The sequence below is a fragment of the Cydia fagiglandana genome, chromosome 20 (genome assembly GCF_963556715.1).
Source record: "Cydia fagiglandana chromosome 20, ilCydFagi1.1, whole genome shotgun sequence".
Taxonomy (NCBI): Eukaryota; Metazoa; Arthropoda; class Insecta; order Lepidoptera; family Tortricidae; genus Cydia; species Cydia fagiglandana.
Window position 1 is genome coordinate 12,596,306 of NC_085951.1, and position 18,810 is coordinate 12,615,115.

At 36.2% G+C, this 18,810-nt stretch overlaps 1 protein-coding gene across 3 annotated transcripts in view; it reads right to left on the reverse strand.

The window, feature by feature from the left end:
- The window catches only part of LOC134674457 (fatty acid synthase-like), a 71,144-nt gene that overhangs the window by 40,153 nt on the left and 12,181 nt on the right, over window positions 1-18,810 (reverse strand). Inside the window, exons 4-7 of one of the 3 annotated variants that reach the window (XM_063532531.1) lie at window positions 7,662-7,782; window positions 4,757-4,960; window positions 4,228-4,344; window positions 2,462-2,625 (exon numbers count right to left, since the gene is read on the reverse strand). In XM_063532531.1, coding sequence (XP_063388601.1) covers window positions 2,462-2,625; window positions 4,228-4,344; window positions 4,757-4,960; window positions 7,662-7,782 — 606 coding nt within the window. Of the gene's footprint in view, window positions 1-2,005; window positions 2,133-2,309; window positions 2,419-2,461; window positions 2,626-4,227; window positions 4,345-4,756; window positions 4,961-7,661; window positions 7,783-18,810 lie in introns of those variants that run through there. The other 2 variants (XM_063532529.1, XM_063532530.1) reach the window with 2 other exon arrangements.

Sequence of the window (18,810 nt, forward strand, 5' to 3'; positions counted from 1 at the left end):
AATTGATCATCTTAGTTATTGGCACGCATCTTGACTCTTACTTTATTTCACATGTGCCAATCAGCGTCATTGTCGTATCAAAATAATATCAAAACCGCTATCTAATTGTAAAATCAGAATCCGCCTCCAAGCACATTTTAACGGGAAATATCGCAGAAGGTACTTATCGCGTGGAGATTCACATTTTCAATGGTCAGGAATGCTTTAGAAACCTTTTAGAGTTGTTAAAAGACTTTGGATTTTGAACGCTTCGAGTACTTACCTATCGATAGTGCAGCTCAACTTTCTAAGTATAAAAGGCTTTATCTACATTTGAAAAGTCATTCAATTGTAGAACTTATCGGAAAGCTATAAATTACATAATTGAATGGTTTTTCAATTGTATATATACGGCGGGTATACAGCGCCGTAGGAAGAGTTGTAGACTTCACTTTTCGATTCCTCTTTAGAAATTCTTAACGTCGTTATGGAGTTTTTCTTACCAATATTTAATTTGTAACGATATTTTCTGATTGCCGATTTCCATTTATTCATTTATTCACAACCCATTCCCTTGCAAAGTGGACATCGACTGTATTACAAATGTAGTGCATAGTTATTTTCCATCGTATTTCCACGGAAATGTTCGGAACGTGCCTTGCTATTTCAGTCAGTCTCGGAACAAAAAGTATTGAGGTTGACTGAAATACCATGACAAAAACGAACGTTTCCGAGAAAATACGATGGAAAATAATTATGCACTACATCTGTAACTGTCAGTGATACGTGTCAGGTTAGTGTCAATCATGTTAACCATTTTTTTAACTGAAAAATTCTGAGCTTCGTCTATATAATTCGTGACCAGGTCTTAGACTCAAGGAAGTCCAATTTGTAGATTGAAGAAAGTCTTTTGTCGGTTCGAGAAGCGCATTGCTGTTTTTGACGTGAATAAACAATGGCTGACAAACTAGGTTTAGCGTTGCTTTGTTGCTTTTAATTATTTATCTAGGTTGACTGGGTGAGGCAAATTGACTTTTCAGTTCCAATAACATTCTGATTCTAAAAGGCCATTTTACCGAAAAATGTATATTAAATTTGAAGATTCCTGCAGTAATATTACTACAGGAAGAGAAATATTACTATAGATGGCGAAGCATATCTTGTCAGTAGAAAAACGCGGCAAATTCAAAAAATGTAGGCGCGAAGGGTTATCGTCCCATAGAAAATTTGAATTTCGCGCCTTTTTCTACTGACAAGATTTGCTTGACCAACTTTATTAACCTAGTTGAGAGGCATGCCGGCATCATCGATATCAGCCTGTCAGTTAGTCGCAAATGGTTACAGTTCCGAAAGTCGGAATTCGAACGGTACCTGTGTATCTGCTGTAGGTACTGTATTTGCACCTTAATTAACATGACCGACTGCGCGGGTAACCTAGATTCGAGATGGATTTGCGAATGTTCATTTCGTGATATATCCGGGGTTCTGGGATATTGCTTTTGACCGCAAAGTAAGTATCATCCATAAATATATAGTGCAGTGGATCTAAAGTAGTATCTCCGAGAAGATTCTACAAAAGCGATTAGGTGTTTCGTTTTTAATTTTTCAAAGGAATATGATTTAAGTATTTACTTACTTATTTTATTATTCCTCGTGGTAACGTTTCGAATAACAATTTTTATAAAATCGAGATGCGATAAGATGAGGCTTTATTGTGATTTTTATTCAATTTTCTATCATGAGAACTTTAATGTCGTGTCATGGATCTGTCTTGCACACACATTCATGACGTGATAAAAGCGAGACCATTCGTTCACCAAGGCGTGCAATTTCTAATTGTATGCTTACTAAACATCAACATAATATGTCGAATTTGCTTTGTTTAAGGGGTCAGTGAGCAATGAGCACTCACTCTTTGTAAAACTCTTAATAAGTGCATCTTCTGTATATGTCCGGAGATGTAATACCCTGACCCTGTTATTTGTAGCCGTCATAGTTTAGACTTTACAGAATATAAGTGTCTTACTAGTTCCATGCGCCTCAACAAACTCCATGGTCTGAGGAGGCACGGAACACTCTTCGTAGAACTCTCGAAGCAACATCTTCTGGATATGCCCTGCAGGGTACGTGATGCAATTTTCCTTCTAGCAGTCGCAGTTCACAGAATATAAGTATTACCAGTTCCACGGGTCTCAACAAACTCCATGCTCTGAGGAGGCACGGAGCACTCTTCGTAGAACTCTCTAAGCAACATATTCTGGATATGCCCATTGAGCTACGTGATACCCTATTCCTTATAGCCGTCACAGTTCACAGAATATAAGTCTTACCAGTTCCATGGGCCTCAACAAACTCCATGCTCTGAGGAGGTACGGAGCACTCTTCGTAGAACTCTCGAAGCAACATCTTCTTGATATGCCTGTTGAGCTACGTGATACCCTGATCCTTGTAGCAGTCGCAGTTCACAGAATATAAGTCTTACCAGTTCCATGGGCCTCAACAAACTCCATGGTCTGAGGAGGCACGGAGCACTCTTCGTAGAACTCTCGAAGCAACATCTTTTGTATATGCCCGGCGGGGTATGTGATACCCTGTTCTTTGTAGCCGTCACAGTTTGTCTTGGCGTGCAGCAGCTGGGCGTATACTCTGGTCAATAATAGAAACAAATGCATTAGGTACAGCCCTTATACAGCACCCTTAAAGTATCTAAGAAGTAGGTATTCTAAGATACTTTAGGGGCACTTTCAAACTAGGCCCCTAGCACTAAAGCTTTATTTGCTAAGAATATTATTATAGACAGAGAGACAATCTTAGAAATTTATATACAAAGTAGATTTCTCAATATTACACTCAATATCAATGAAGCAAAACGTTTTAACCTCTAGCCGCCCATACGTCAAACCTTGCCAAGCAAAATGAAATTGTATTTTGTCTACACAAAGTTCAAATTAGAATGGAACACGAGACCTTTTTATAGGTCTCTGGGCGGCTAGAGGTTAATCAAATTGAATCGGCAAATCATGAGATAAGTTTTGGAGGGTTACCAAATAAACCAGTCATTATTTTCTCGTAATATAAATTTATATTGCATTCTGTTTTATTGTATACTAGGTACCCAAGAAAGTTCAAGTCTACGTAAAGAAAATATAACTAAAGAAAATACCGACTACAATACGAGTAGATAAGCTTCTTATATAGCCTACATTTTCCTTAGAGCAATATTGTTCTCATTCTTAAGATGAGACATTTCCACGAGAATAGTTGAATTCAAGATGACAGGTGAGACGGGTGTTGAAGTTACATATGTAGTCAGAAAACGTCACAACTGAAACGTAAAATAACGAGCAATATCAACTTTAATCGTGTATAAATAAGGTTCAAAATTGAAGTTTGTAAAGCATTAGTTGCAACGTTTTCATTTTAAAATGGTTTTAAGAAATGTAGCGCAGTGTGCCTACAGAAACTTAAAAATTATACGTTTGTCCGCGTTGTGTTGTTGTATGTGCTTGCTATACTTTTTAAACATATTGCAATGAATTAGCAATTGTAGTGCTAGTTTAACTCACATCTTAGCGTTCTGTCAATAATATATACCGAATTTAGTGATAGTAGAAGTAAATTTAAATATCTAAATTATATCTTAGTGAAAAATCTTTGAGCTGTGCTAATGAAATAAGGATGATAATTTTAATTATTGTATTTTATCAAATAATTCGATCGGAAGCCTATTGGAACTTTCTCATAATATGTACCTACCCCTATATTTAAAGAAGGATCCATAATTATTATAACTAAAAATATAATCGACCGATCCTTAAAAGCGGTCGTTGATTGCACTAAAGTCTATGTTTTAAAATCTTAACATCTCACAAAGACTAAGGAAAGTCATTGAAATTCAATCCAGGGTATTTCATATGGTACAGTCAGAAACAGAAGTCGCTAAGCGGGCGAGGTGTTCAAAATTATCTTGACACGCTCTTATTCTCTTAACAATAAAGTCGCGTCAAGATCATTTTGAACACCTGGCGCGCTTAGTAACTTCTGCTGCTGACTATACGACCAAATTCTTTTTTCAAAGGTTTAGCTACATCTAAATGGTATTGGAATGAAAATATAAGAGACTACTTAAAAGTGAAGAGCATAGATGAACTAATTCGCATGACTGGACATAGAGAGACATATATAGACATATATGGTCGCCGACCTCCTGGACGGAGATGGCACTTGAAGAAGAAGAAATGGTCTTACCTTCTAGAATCTTTGGCCTTTTGTAGGAACACGACGACAATGGCTTCCGATCGCGCATAACCGTTGGCACTGTTGTCGAAACTCTTGCAACGGCCGTCGGGTGACAATACTCCCAATCTATGAAAAAAAAAGTTTTCACAGAATTTATAACTCTTAACCCTTTAAATGCCGCGCCCATCGTGAGCGGCGCCGGCGCATCTTCATGAACCTTATCAGAATTCACGAAGGTTGAAATTGGGCTGAAGCCGCGCGCGTCACTTAATGAATATAGATTACTGAATATATTTTTGGCAGTGAAAGGGACAATCCAAGGAAAAATAGTATTTTATATAATTGTGATGTAAAGGAGAGCTTTTCATTTTTCAGTCGAATGCCGTGTTAAGGACATGAAACTTGCTGAGTGGCCTTATTGGGTACGAGATTGAAAAGCTTTTGATTATTACTTTTCCCACGAGTCAACAAAAATAATACTTGTAACTAGTAGAATCATATAGGTAAACAACTTTTATGATATTTCAAAACAAGTTACCTTGAGAACTGAAGTGAGACGTAAGGATGAAGGCAGAGATTGGAGCCCCCGACGATGGCGGAGTCACAGTGGCCGTCTCTTATAGCCCTGAAGGCGTGTTCCAAGGCGTAGAGGGAGCTTGAGCAAGCTGAGTCTACCGTGTAAGATGGACCGGTGACGCCGAGCCAGTAGGAGATGCGGTTGGCCAGCATAGCGCGGGAGCAACTGTGGAGAAAGTTGATCGTTAATGTTTGAGTATATTTAATTAAACAAACGGGTGAAACTCAACGTCGGATTTTAAGTTAAAAACAATGTATTTATATCGCGGTAGACCTGTTTATTAATTATGTTAACGGCAAATAATTTTACAAAATTCAGAATGCTTAAATCATAGACTAGGAAGTTTAGTGCAATTATTTCATGCAACCGATGATGCCGAAAATGCGGGGGTGCGCGGGACGAGGTGAGCGAAGTCCCGTGCCGTGATCGGTCCGTTCAAAGACACGGACGTCACTCAAAGACACTTTCAACTCGAACATGGAGTAAAATTACCGCATGCGTGGCAGAGGGGGTAGCGCGACTATGCTCAGTCTAGAGGATATTTTGTTTGTGGCTTAAATTTACCAAACAACCCTTCTATTAACTACTACTATAGTCGCACCAATAAAAGTCTGCAGCGGATTTGATAGCCCACGCAGCGTAAGTGTTATTTATACGTCATAATTTCATAGAAGTTTGACGTTTAAAATGACACTTGCACTGCGTGGGCTATCAAAATCGCTGCAGACTTTTTACGGTCTGACTATACCATTTAGTAATTTATTACAATTACTCGTAACTTCAAACAACACATTAGTAACTTTTATATTATTACGGCGAAAGCTAAATGCTTTTCATATAACTTTCCGATTCATAGTTTCTCTGTTTTATTGTAGCGTTTCACATTGAGTTATAAAAGCATTTTAACTAATCTGCAACTCTGAAGGCAAAGGCTCAGGCAATTCAATTCAAACTTCTAACTTACTTCGTGTTTGGAAAGTGGATCTTAGTTCAATGGGATAAAGTTGATATTTGAATGTGGTGGGAAAAGGTGTGTTTTAGGTGTTTGGTAAGGATTTTAGTGCAAATGCATTAGTTACAACGTAAATGTGATGTGTAGTCGATTTAGTTAATTAAATAAAATAAGTTTTTGGCAAAAAAATTGTTTTTGGTACAAGCTTTTATCGCTGACTGTACTTTTCTTACGACAGACAATCATCGAGACAATTCTAAAAACCCCTAACACAATTAGGTTGCGTTGTTTCATCACAGAGTTCCTATGGCCACTTCCTGTCTCCATCATCAGATCAGCTCGATGGTACCATAATATTGCATTGTCATCCGATTTATACATGCATGCAAAATTTCAGCTCAATCGGAAACCGGGAAGTGGATCAAATTTAGCTTGCAAGATTTGATTACAGACAGACAACGGTCAGGTGAAACTAAATAAAAGCTTGTAAAATATCTGGGAGACCGTGCTTTGCTCGGAAAACATTTATAAAAACTCAAAAATGCACGCTTTCCCAGAGATAAGACCTAGCTAGATCGATGTCGATGAAATTTGCTATATGAGGGTTTTCGGGGGCGATAAATCGATCTAGCTAGGCCTTATCTCTGAGAAAACTCGCATTTTTGAGTTTTTCTGTTTTACGAGCAATACTCGGTCTCTCAGATATTTAAAATTGACTAAACACCTTTTGCTAAGAACTCCATATAGTTAAGTACTCTTATATCACACAAAGTTTAAAGTTTTCAACTTGAATCGAAGCCGGAACTCCCGTAGCTTCCAATAATGTCAAGCGGGCCGGAAAAGTTGGCGAGCAGAGTTCAAGCTTGGAAAAATATAATTGCTGGAGACTCGGAGTAGTTTTTAAGTTGCTACCGTTGTTAGTAAGTTTTGAGTCCTTAGATGATAATCCATAGATTCATCATTCTCTTGCCCTTGTCCCATTCACTTGGGGTCGGCGCGGCATGTCTTTCTCTTCCACACCTCTCTGTCGCCCGTCATTTCATCATTCACTTGCGTTCGTTTCTCATCTCTCACACAGTCCATCCACCTTTTCCTCGGTTTTCCTTTCCTCGTACTTCCCTCCACATTCATACGTAATAGCTTTCTCGTCACATGACTTTCATCCCTAATATATTTAATAATATAATCTATAAATTATTATATTAATACCGACATTTTTAATATGGAATCTGCTAAAACCGTAAAGAAGATTGAAGGTGTTTTTGTAAGATTCAAACTTATATTTTAATAAAGGATCTTTGGATGTTTGCTGTTAATTCACGACGAATATTTAATGAATGGAAATTCGCGCGAGTGACTAAAAACAAGTGAGTCTAAACCGTAAAATTATTCAATATTCAATGAATGGAAGTTTGTTAAGCATATATTATTTAATTTGGCACACAAATAGTTTGTATCTACCTTAGACAAGACGACATATAATGGGCTGTACAATACGATTTAACGCGGCGACGTAGCGAGTGAGTTGGGCATGGGCATTTTTGCACCAGGAGGGGCCGGGGTAGCCTAGGTATTTCAATAGGTTTATAGATTGCGCCTATATTAAATTTTAGATTTAAGTATATTTCTTAGATTTAATATATTAAATAATGATTTATGTCTCTGATTGCGCTTGGGATTTTACGGCAAGGGCATTATTAATATTTATTACCGAAATTACCAACAACAATACACTATTTAGTAAATTCGTTATGAAGGTTATTGTATAAATTTCAAAGAGATATAAAATTGTTTTTTATCCGTATTTTAAAGGGGTAAATTTGGAGTTGAAACTTTACAGAAGTTGGAGGATGAGGGTTAGTTTTTCGACTTCATTGTGGACAAAGTCGTAGGCGTAACTAGTAGAATACTAACCCAGTGATACCGAACCCGTTGACCTGCATCTTCTCGTAGAACCATGTTTTTTCCGATTCGGAGAAGCAGGCCCCCACGAACACGCCCACTTTCTGGTTCTTCAGCTCTTTGGGGTTCACACCTGGGAACAAAACAACATATTAATGACTCAGTGTACATGTGTATGTATGGTTTTTAATGACCCGGAACAGACCATACATCACATGGTATTTAAGTGCCCTCTTACTAGATATAATGGCCCAGTTGAGGATTTAAAAAACCTGACAATAAACGCGAGTTTGTATCTGCAGTTGTAAATTTTGATGTCAAGTGTAAATTTAATAAATGTGTGTATTCTGCCGTGTCACGCGCATCTCATGTAACTTTAAAAGATGAGTTTCGAGATAATTACGTTTAAAGTTTTAAAGATAGTGGTCACACGAAGTCATGTAAGTCAAGTTACATGACATACGCGTGATCAAACGTGACACGTATTACTATACAAATATTGTTGTCGTATAAATCAAGCGCTCGGCCAGTCATGCCTAACTCCGGTAACTTAAGAAACGATGTTGATATTTTGGTAGTGTCAGTCATACAACTCAAGTTAACTGAGTTGTGCCTGACGCCATCGGCAAAAAAATGAAGTTACATGAGTTAGTCATATGCTTTTCTCAGTAAATAATGAAGATTTTCAAAATATGATGGATGGATGGATGGATTAATGGTTTTTAAGACGATTTAGACTGGTTATCCGTAACTCATGTAACTCGAGTTAACGGAGTTTGGCGTGACACGGCAGTATTGTAGTATTATTAATAATTAATAATATATGTATTTTTTTATAAAACTTCTGTGAGACTTAGGGCATATATTATTAAATATATGAAGAACGGGGAACGAGTCACTCACGTATAAAAACGCTCGACAAGTTTCACTCCGTACCGAGGAGGAGGACGGTTTTACGACTTAAAATACGTGAGTGACCGTTCTTAATATATTTAATATGTCTGTATTGTAATACAATTCAGATGCACTGAAAAAAATAATTAGTGTTGAATTAGTAGTAGGTATGTAATTCAAAAATAATAAGGGAATAAATTTTGCTCAATATCTTAGAAATAATATTGAACCAGGTAGCACAAAGTTCCCAAATCCCATTTTTGTGTAAGTAGTAATAACTTTGTTTGTTATGCAAACATTTTTTTAATGTAGGCAATTTAAGGCACGGGTACCTAAACCTAAACGAGAAATAAACAAAATTTAATTGAAATTTGATCCAAAAAAGAACTCTTAAATCAATTTACTAATTGCACCTCACCCAGGAAACCTTATAAAAACAACATAAAATATCAATTACGTATATTTCCCTCCGAAAATAAACAAGCCTGCTTACATTATCATATTAAATTTCTAATTTGCCCGGAATGCGATATTAATTCTGTAGAATATCGAAATTTCGTTTTAATTCCGACAGATGACGTTCGTTTCTTCCATTTCAGTATTCCATTAGCTGACACGTTACATCAGATTATCATTTCGCTGGCGGCGCCCAAATTATTCCAGCGAAATGATAATCTGCTAACACAGCCAGCAATATTAGAGCGCTTTCATGATTGCGTAGGGTTGGGACATTTTATTAAATATTATAAAATTAATCATTTGCGTTTTTTAGTCGAAAATTGCTGGACATATTTTGACTTAAAAAATACTTGCAAAACTTTTGCTCGCTCTATGTTCTTTGTATAACTATTTTTAGCATTGAAAACTAGTATAGTCAAGTGTAAAAATATGGGTGCACTCATACTCAAAGTTATACCTTACCTTATGTCAGCTAATTAAGAAGTTATGGGACATATTTTTAGTAAGTTGTATGCATCTATATTTTTATACTTTACTGTACGTGTACATACATAGACATTAGACTTGTTATGTTAATGTTTATGCCAAGTTTCATGTAAAAAGTATGTCTTTTCAAAATGAATGCGTAATTTTGACGGTATTGTCACGGCTAGGTTCTTGTGAGTTTTATGTGATCTGGATTCTAATAGATTTTTTTAAATTTTGGTATGAATCTCTACAAATCTACAGTACAACGTAATAAACTTAATTAACACTGATTAACGAGCTAGAATTTCAAATAAAGGAGTAGAATAAAACGGCTAAAAACTTAACGAAGTTACGAAGTCAACGTTCTTGCAGCTTCGAATTCGAATCTCAGGGGCTACCGCGACAACCGAAATTCGCAAATTGCGGGGATTTTTCTCTTTTACTCCAATGAAGGCGTAATAAGAGTGACAGAGAAAGATTCCCGCAATTTGCGAACTTCGATTTTCACGTTTATAGCCCTCGACTTATCGCGTCCCTAGCTTGGAATGCTTGATTCTGGGGCAATTAAATTTGGATTCTAGTCGCACCCAAGGCAAATAAGTTGGCTAATGACTAATGAGAATAGTCATAATAAAGTAGGGTTGATATTATTGCTTTGATAACATGAAATATAATAGCGTTTCATTGTATTTGAATCATATATTATATCTTCTTACAATTTTCAAATTGCTAGCTTAAAATAAAATTTGAACGCCGTACAAACTTTCATCCCCTTTTTAACCCTTTTAGGGGTTGAATTCCTCAAAATCGCGTTTCAATAGCGTTTTAAATAGCAATAATAATATATGTCGTGTAATATTAAGTAGAATATTGGATAGTGTATTCAAAATTCGTCAAATGAATGTGACTTTTTATACAGGTACCTATTTAGTAGTTGGGTCAAAATTATTTTCGTTGTCTTGTTATTTATCCCCGAAAATTGTGACGGAGTGTATTTTTTTTGTATGAGACGATTTTAAGTTTCTAATTTTTTTCACGTTATCTACAGCAATAAAGACATGTAATATGCACAATTTAATTAATTGATAGAAGATAGCAATACAAGCGTGACCGTATGGTCAGAAACAGGACAACGAAAATAATTATCTAGCATCCAAAATATTTAAAACTACTTCAAGTCCTTTGTGTCAAGTCCCATTCTACAAAGTCGATTAAAGGACTTCATTAAACAAAGCTTACGAAAATCGCACCCCAGCCGAATATAAAATGAAGAAATTTGAATGGTAAGCCGAGTGGTCGGCAATATTGAGTTATAATCGCCAGTTATACAAAGTTATATCACCAGTTATATCTCTAATGGATTCGGAGATAGGGCTTCGGATAACTTTGCGGGTTTTATGGAAAAATCGGGTATGCAAATTTTACTTTGGATTTTGTTTGTGCCAGTGATGAGGTTTTATTTTTAGAGTGCGCTCCGTTTAGTGACGCTTGTAGGTTTGAAATAAAGATTCTGTAGGATGGGTATTTAAATTTAAGTACGATGGGTTTGTGTTTAGTTTTAAAAAGTTATCGTTTTATCCATGGATAGTATCCAAGTATCCATGGATAGTTTAAGTTTCAGTTGGCGTTTTCTATCAACGATTTTGATCAAAAAAATATATATATTTCATGTGTTTGTATAGGTACTGTGTATTTTTGCAATGTTTAATTTCTCGGTGTATTGGCTTGACTGTAATGCCGTGTAAATACATTCTCTTCTTCTTCTTCTTTATATTTAAGAGCTCTTGTCGGTGGAGTAATCTCCAACTCGTCCGGTCCTCTGCCAACTCCTTAACCTTCTGGTATTGTAGTGTATAGAACTATAGATGCTTATGAACGTGTATTTCAATGTATAATCGATGATCTTTATGAATAAAATGTGAAAATGATGTCAATGAAAGTCTTATTTAGAATCTGGTTGTATCAATATGTGACTGGCCATATGCCTATTACATAGTATTAAGCTTAATTATCAATATAAAACTTACATTTTAGCGGTGAAGGAAAGCTTTCGGGAGCTTTCTTGTCGGCCGTGTGTTTACGTTCGCGATTTTGGTAACTAAATGCACTTGATTTCATAGTCCAGTCTTTATCACATGTATCCACAATAAAATTAATAGCTAATTGACTTAGTAAAAACAAAATAACGACAAGGATTTGTTTACGAAAACATTTGACAGTAAGAAAGGTTGTTTACGTTGACTTTGACAGGTATGGGCGAGGAGCCATTTAGGTATTGTTTTAAACCGTAAAATTCAAAAAGCGTGAGGTAGATAAAAGGTTACAATAATTAAATAATTAATTTCTTTTATATTTCTTTTATTTAAAAAACATTATTATAAAGGTAAACATGAAATACTTCAGTATGAACGCAATATTTGGAATCATAAAGGGAAAAATGTTAACTCAAACGTACTTTGGTTGTGCATGCGCGTACGTAAATAAGATTTAAAACTACCCTCATCAGCATTTTATTATTAGAATATGGACCTTAACATGTAGGATATAAGGTTTAAGTAGTTACGTAAGAGATTCATAGGTGGCTCAGATTAAAATCATCATGGTTAATCAAGAGTAAATCTTAAAGTACAAGGCATAGGGACTACATGCGAAGCATGTCAAGAATCGGCATTAAACGGCTTTATTAAATTATCCAACCAAAAATAAGCTTTAAGTAAAGTATGTAAGACTTATGTTTCGGTAAAGTAAGTGGGTATAATATGGGACGATGGTTTGTCTTCACTGACGACAAATGGAATGTCTGAGGACAATGGGTTGCACTCGCCAAGGTCAATTTTGTCTTCACTGATGACAAAAGGAATGTCTGAGGTCAATGGGTTGCGCTCGCCAAGGTCAATTTTGTCTTCACTGACGACAGATGGAATGTCCGAGAACAATGGGATGTCTTCAGTGACGACATGGGTAAAAGTATAAAAGGATTGATGGGGAAGGACGCGAGTTAGTCTTTTACTAGCGTCCGGACCGACAACTGACTTTGGTTTTTGTATAGTACGCGGAGATTATTGGTGAAGGGTGGGGATACTCTGTCCAATTTTTTCTGAGTCGCTGGGCTTTATCGAGATTAAGACGCAATTCCCAAATCTCATAGAGTAGCACTTGGAACTGTGTCTTTGTTTTGGCATGGCGGAAATATGTTTCCGCTTTGTTGAAACTTAAGCATCTTTGGTTAGAGTGTGCCCATTTTACTAATAGTTTTCTATAGGAGATTTTCAATAGAAATGTAGTTGTTTGGAAAGTGTTTACTTGTCCTAAATCTGAAAACTCCTAATTTTTATTTTTTCATATGATTCAAAACCAAATCAGTGCCTAGACATACAGTTTAGTCTAGCCTTTCATCTGCTATCCTAACGGTGACAAACAGCGGATGGAAGGAGGTCTAACTTGTTCCAAGATGAGGGTTGTCTTGGGGTCTGCTTTATATCAACATAGCAGACTTAAAACGTCTCCCTCCTTAGCTTTTCGATGTCCAACTGTAGATAAATAGCAAGGACGTCACGTGTGCGTCATCCGGGGTAACCTGGGCTTGCTTGAAATCTACAGTATTCGAAGGCTTTGTATTTTAAATATATTTATTTATACCAATTATATACACAATAGGGACCTGTCCTATCCATGTTGCTTCCCTGCCTTTGTGCAAAACGCCATGGAGGGGGGCAATAACTCGAGTTGATAGGTTGCAATCTCGGAGTCACTCGCCGAATGCTTAGCTTGTATCTAATAGGGACACACTTGCGTATATTCCAAAGTACCAGGGTCGATGGTAAGTACGAACTGTGCTTTGGTTATATATACTAGAGTAGGGACTGAGGATAGGGTTAATAGGGTAGAATCGCACACTATTACTAGTGAATTAGGGTTTCTTTAGAGATTTAGGGTCTAAGATTGAAACGGTTGATATTTTTCCTCGTTTAAAACCTTCGAATATGGTTTCTTTATTATAAAATTATGCGGAGTTAACTGTTACTGCTAATGAACTTATAATTTAGCTGGGTAAAGGGTATTCTCTATCTTATTCTAATTTTATCTATTAAAATTCTGGTCGTCTGGAGTAGAGATGAAGTACTGAGTAACATAATCAGGTTTCCAAGGTATTTATAAAACAAATTCTAAAATATCAAATTAAGTTGCTAGGAAATGCAGTCTATTCTGAGATGGAATATCAAAGAATAGCTGTTTTAGGGGACCTTTGGCAGGCAAGAGTAAACCAAAGGATACTTTGAGTGAAATAATACTCATTTTGACATTCATAGTTCGTTTTCAGTTTCATAGTAAATTTAGTACTTTGTTTATACTACTAAGAGACCAGAAATGCAGCTTATATTTTAGTTTGGGGAATGGAAATGGGATTAATATCCCTTAGCTTTTGAATGTAAAAAAGATTAATTTTGATGACTGATGAATATTTGGCACTTCTCTTCATAGTCATCTAGATACGCATAAGTTCCGAAGTGTTGGTAAAAGCCCGTCTGGCTAACAAGTTAGGGTAGGTGTTCCGACTAACCTTGTTGACTGGACTAAGAGCCCCCAATCCTGCATCGAACGTATGAGTAGCATCTTCGCAAGAAGCTGGTAGTTAATTATAATCTTGTAAAGTTAGGGTGTAAGCGGGCATAGCCCAGGAATGCTACTTATATGTTATCCCGGAGGCTTAATAGGTGTGGCAGGTTTTTACCAACAAAATTTTTAAACTCATTTTATCAAGAATATATAACTTTCTTAATATTTTATATACTGCATTACCATACCATTCTAATATTTTTAGCAATACCATTTATATTTTACCTTAGAACACGTTGAATATGCTGCGACAATAACTTAATAAAATATTCCTGAAATTTTCCTTTAATAACATAATAAAAAAATATTCTCAGTAATAAAATCTCTATTTTATGAACTAGGTAATAATAAAATAAAACAGAGTCCAAAATAAGCATTACTCATTAAAGGATCTAGGTTTCCGCGGTCCACTTCAGGGGTCCTAACTGTTTACTAGACGATTACAAGGCCAAATTTTAGGAGTATTTATTAAGGGGATATTTATTTATATATTTATATGAGGGGGAGGGTACAAATACACCTCCCGACTTCCATCCTCATATGGCGATCCTGCCATCGCAGCGCTTTGCGCGCTGCCTATCGCGACGTCACGATACACGACATAGTTATGACACGTAAATACATTGTTAATAAATATATGGAACCGTGACTTTTCGTAACATCTGTCATCCCAAAATTTTTTCTTTTTATTTAGCGTTTGTCGATGTACGATTTTCATCTTGACTATGCCCCCATTTACTGTTTAGAGTCGGAGCAAAAAAAGTCTGCAGCGGATTTGATAGCCCACGCAGTGCAAGTGTCATTTTATAACGTCATAATTTCATAGAATTGACGTTTAAAATAGCACTTTCACTGCGTGGGCTATCAAATCCGCTGCAGACTATTCTTGGTTTGACTCTAGGTACTTCCCTAAATATAAAAGAAATACGCGTAAACCATTTCCTAAAAATCACACTCCTAAACATGTCGAAAAAAAAAAAGAAACGCTAAAAGAGAAATATTGAAAAACCCCAGTAAATTACCCAATTACATTTGTGAAATGTCAATTCGTATTCGTCGCCATTTCTAAATACAGAAACCACTCCCAATGGGGGGTTAATGTGAAAGGACTTAAGTCTGGAAAGGAATTGGCGCCCAATGACCGAGAATTCAATCCAAGGATCAAACAGATTACCCTCATTATGGATGGAGGTTTCAATAAGTGAGTCAGAGTGTGGAGCAGGTGAGGCGTTACCATGGAGAAATATAGTAAGACAAGAGTGCTCACTCCATACATCAGTTTTGGTACCAAAAATATTAGTATTTTCATAGTCGACATCTAGCATCGAGTAGCGGAATTATCAGTACTTTAAGTAGTAGTAGTAGTACTGTCAAGTGACAATAGATGTAGGTTAGTGCTACATCTAATTGTCACTTGACAGTAGGTACTACTACTACTATTTAAAGTACTGATAATCCTGCTATTTCCCCATGGGAGTTACATACAAAAATGTAAACGGCATCAAAGATTCTACGCAGGTTCCACAGATCTACAAGATTAGCCGTCAAATACGTCTACTTTTATGAAAAGTTAACGTCACATGACGTTATAGTCGCACCAATAAAAGTCTGCAGCGGATTTGATAGCCCACGGAGTGAAAGTGTTATTTATACCTCATATTTCATAGAAGTTTGACGTTTAAAATGACAGTTGCACTGCGTGGGCTATCAAAATCGCTACAGACTTTTTACGGTCTAACTCTAGCTAGAGTTTGATCAAGAAAATATTGCAGAGATTTTGATAGCACACGCAGTGCAAGTGTTATTTTAAACATGAAACTTCTATGAAATTATGACGTATCAATAACACTTGCACTAAGAGTGCTATCAAAATTTCTGCAGACTTTTCTTGGTCTATATGTTCACTGCGTAAATTATGTATGTATATATGTATGTATAAACTCTTTATTGTACAAAACAAAAAACAAACATTTATGGCACAGGATAGGCAGTACAAAGGCGAGGCTAGGCGAATTCTTGCAGGAGACTAAATAAACACCCTGTTGTTTAATAAATTTTAAAGGCTAAATACAACAAGTAGACTAATAGAAACGGGCGACATTCATTAAATTATACGCAAAGAAACCTACTATGATTACTAGTGAGCATACCTCGCAATCGAGCTAGCAAAACCGTAGCAGTTGCACATTAAGGTTGACGCATATATACGTATTTACTAAGTCAAATACAAAAACTATGTTTTAAATTAATTGTTTAAGATCTGTTTGCGTGTGATTACGCTAAATAAGGTATTTACATCCTTGTGCTATACACACATCATTACGTTATAAGTAGGTAGAATTTATTTTGTATTTCAAATTAAGAGTAAACAAATTGAGATCAAATAAACAAAAATTTAAAGAAGTAATTTAATAATTTAATAATTTACTTTCCTGAAACACAAATTTTACTTTAAAATTTAAAAAATAGTGACTATGTTATCATGAGTCATGATGATGATTCATGACATATGAACGCTAACCTTTACATCCTACTGTCATTTGCTACGGTTTTGCTAGCTCGATTGCGAGGTATGCTAGTGAGTATGTATAGCCAAAGAGAATAGATAGTATAGAGGGGTCCTGTCAAAGTAAATTTTGTAGTCACTGTAAATTCACTGCCATCTATCGACACCCGACTAAAACTCAAAATAAAACGTATAAAATTATCAAAATAGTGTATACATATGGATAAACAATTTTATCATTTTTATATCATTTTGATCCATGTTCATTCACTGATATCTGTGTGTTAAAATTGTTAAATATCAAACGGTGTCTTCACGCCATCTAGCCGAGGATAGGCTAAAGGTGTGTGCGGCATCTATCCAAGAATGACTTTTTCTTGTTTTCCGAGGCACGTTTTTTTCTTAGACTTCATTCATCTTATACGAAGTTACATATTTCTTTGGTATAGCTAATGATTAGCGAAGGCAAGCTGCAATAACACTAATAACAGTAATAACTATAACAGTATTTCAAGACAATAGTGGCCATGGCCCCACGTCCGATCTTAATTATTGGAAAAGTCCGAGTCCCTCGAGTACATCATTCGTTCTGTAATCTTATAAATGGGCCGACTATCACACCGAACATTTACATACATAGTAGAGAGTAGCCATAGTAAGCAAGTTTGGAATTTTTGAAGAGAAAACTTCTTTAGCGGCGATGTGCACTTTTTGTGATGGGGAAAAAATGTTGAATTCGCGACAGATCACGTGACCGACAGATTCGACAGATTGAAAATTCGTAAGACGGACACGTGACCTGATCGAAAAACTGTTACAATGTCATTGAGTTTTCACTTCTGCCGGCACTCCCGGAGTGCAACCCGTTGTTTTTTTGTGTGTTGTTTCTACTCGGAATCACGAACTCTTTCGATTCTAATAACTAATAGAGGGAAAAAGTGTATCTGGATTATTTTTATTCTGTTACCATTTTTCATAGGAACTTACACGATGGTAACGGAATGGAAGGAAAGTAAGATGTGTGAAAAATTTAAGACTTTTTTTTCTCCTAATAGGATCGGTAGAGCTCGTGATTCTGGCCGCGTAGCCAACATGCCGATCGCTTATGCTCCGTGACGATCGAAACGCAACTGTCACTATCGCACTAATACGGAAGAGTGATAGAGACACAAAGCGTTTCGTTGTCGAAGCGATAGCGATTGTCACCTTGGCTAGGCCGGCTAAGTAGAAACAACATAACAATTCTCAAACCGGAATAAAGAGTAGGTAGTGTACAGTCACCTGCAATAATATGTTACTCCTCGAAGGCCGCAAAAATTAGCGACCCGCTCTTATGGCTCTACAAATAAGATCGTGTCAGATATTTTTGCAGCTTTCGTTGTGTCATATATTATTGCAGGTGACTGTACAACTGTAAATAGTGGCCAACGTATATACTCATGAGTAAGTAGGTAACATGTACTCTCGTGGTCCAATTTATTACACTGCAGTGAAAATGCGGTCTTCAAGGAAGCAAAGCCAATATTAATGGTACTTGATAAGCACTAGCCGGCGAAACGGCAAAACGGACCGTTTCGCGGTGTGATTCCATTTAACGTGCTCTTTCTAATTAGTTTCATGAAAATATTCTTCATTTTGTTTCTTTAGATTCCATTTTAATAACCGACTCAGACATCAGCAGTTTGTGTCGCTCCGCCAACGCGTGGCCTGTTGAAGCTCACCGATATGGAGCGAAATAATTCGAGCAATCTTTAACTTTAAATACGTGTCACGTTTTAATATATTTCTATCATGTATTATTATTTAATATATTTAATTATTTTATTATGTATTTTTAATATATTTCTATCTTTATTGTTAAGAGAATAAGAGCGTGTCAAGATAATTTTGAACACTTCGCCCGCTTAGCAACTTCTGCTGCTGACTGTAGTAATAAATAACAAGGAGGTACTTTGCAGTTTGCCGGTTGATAGTAAGAAGTTTAAGTGAGAAAAGTATTCCTTTGTTTTTCTTTGTTAAGCTTATATATAAAATCCTACACTAGAGACTTTAATGCACTTCAGGATATAATGATACCTGGGGACTTGTGTAGCAAATGGAGTCTGTCTGCAAAACCTCAGAAACTTATAAAACTATCATTTGGTGAGTGGATTCTCAGTGCCTTTTTAGGTGACATAGGTGTGTTGTTACAAAAATACGAACGTTTTAAATATGTAT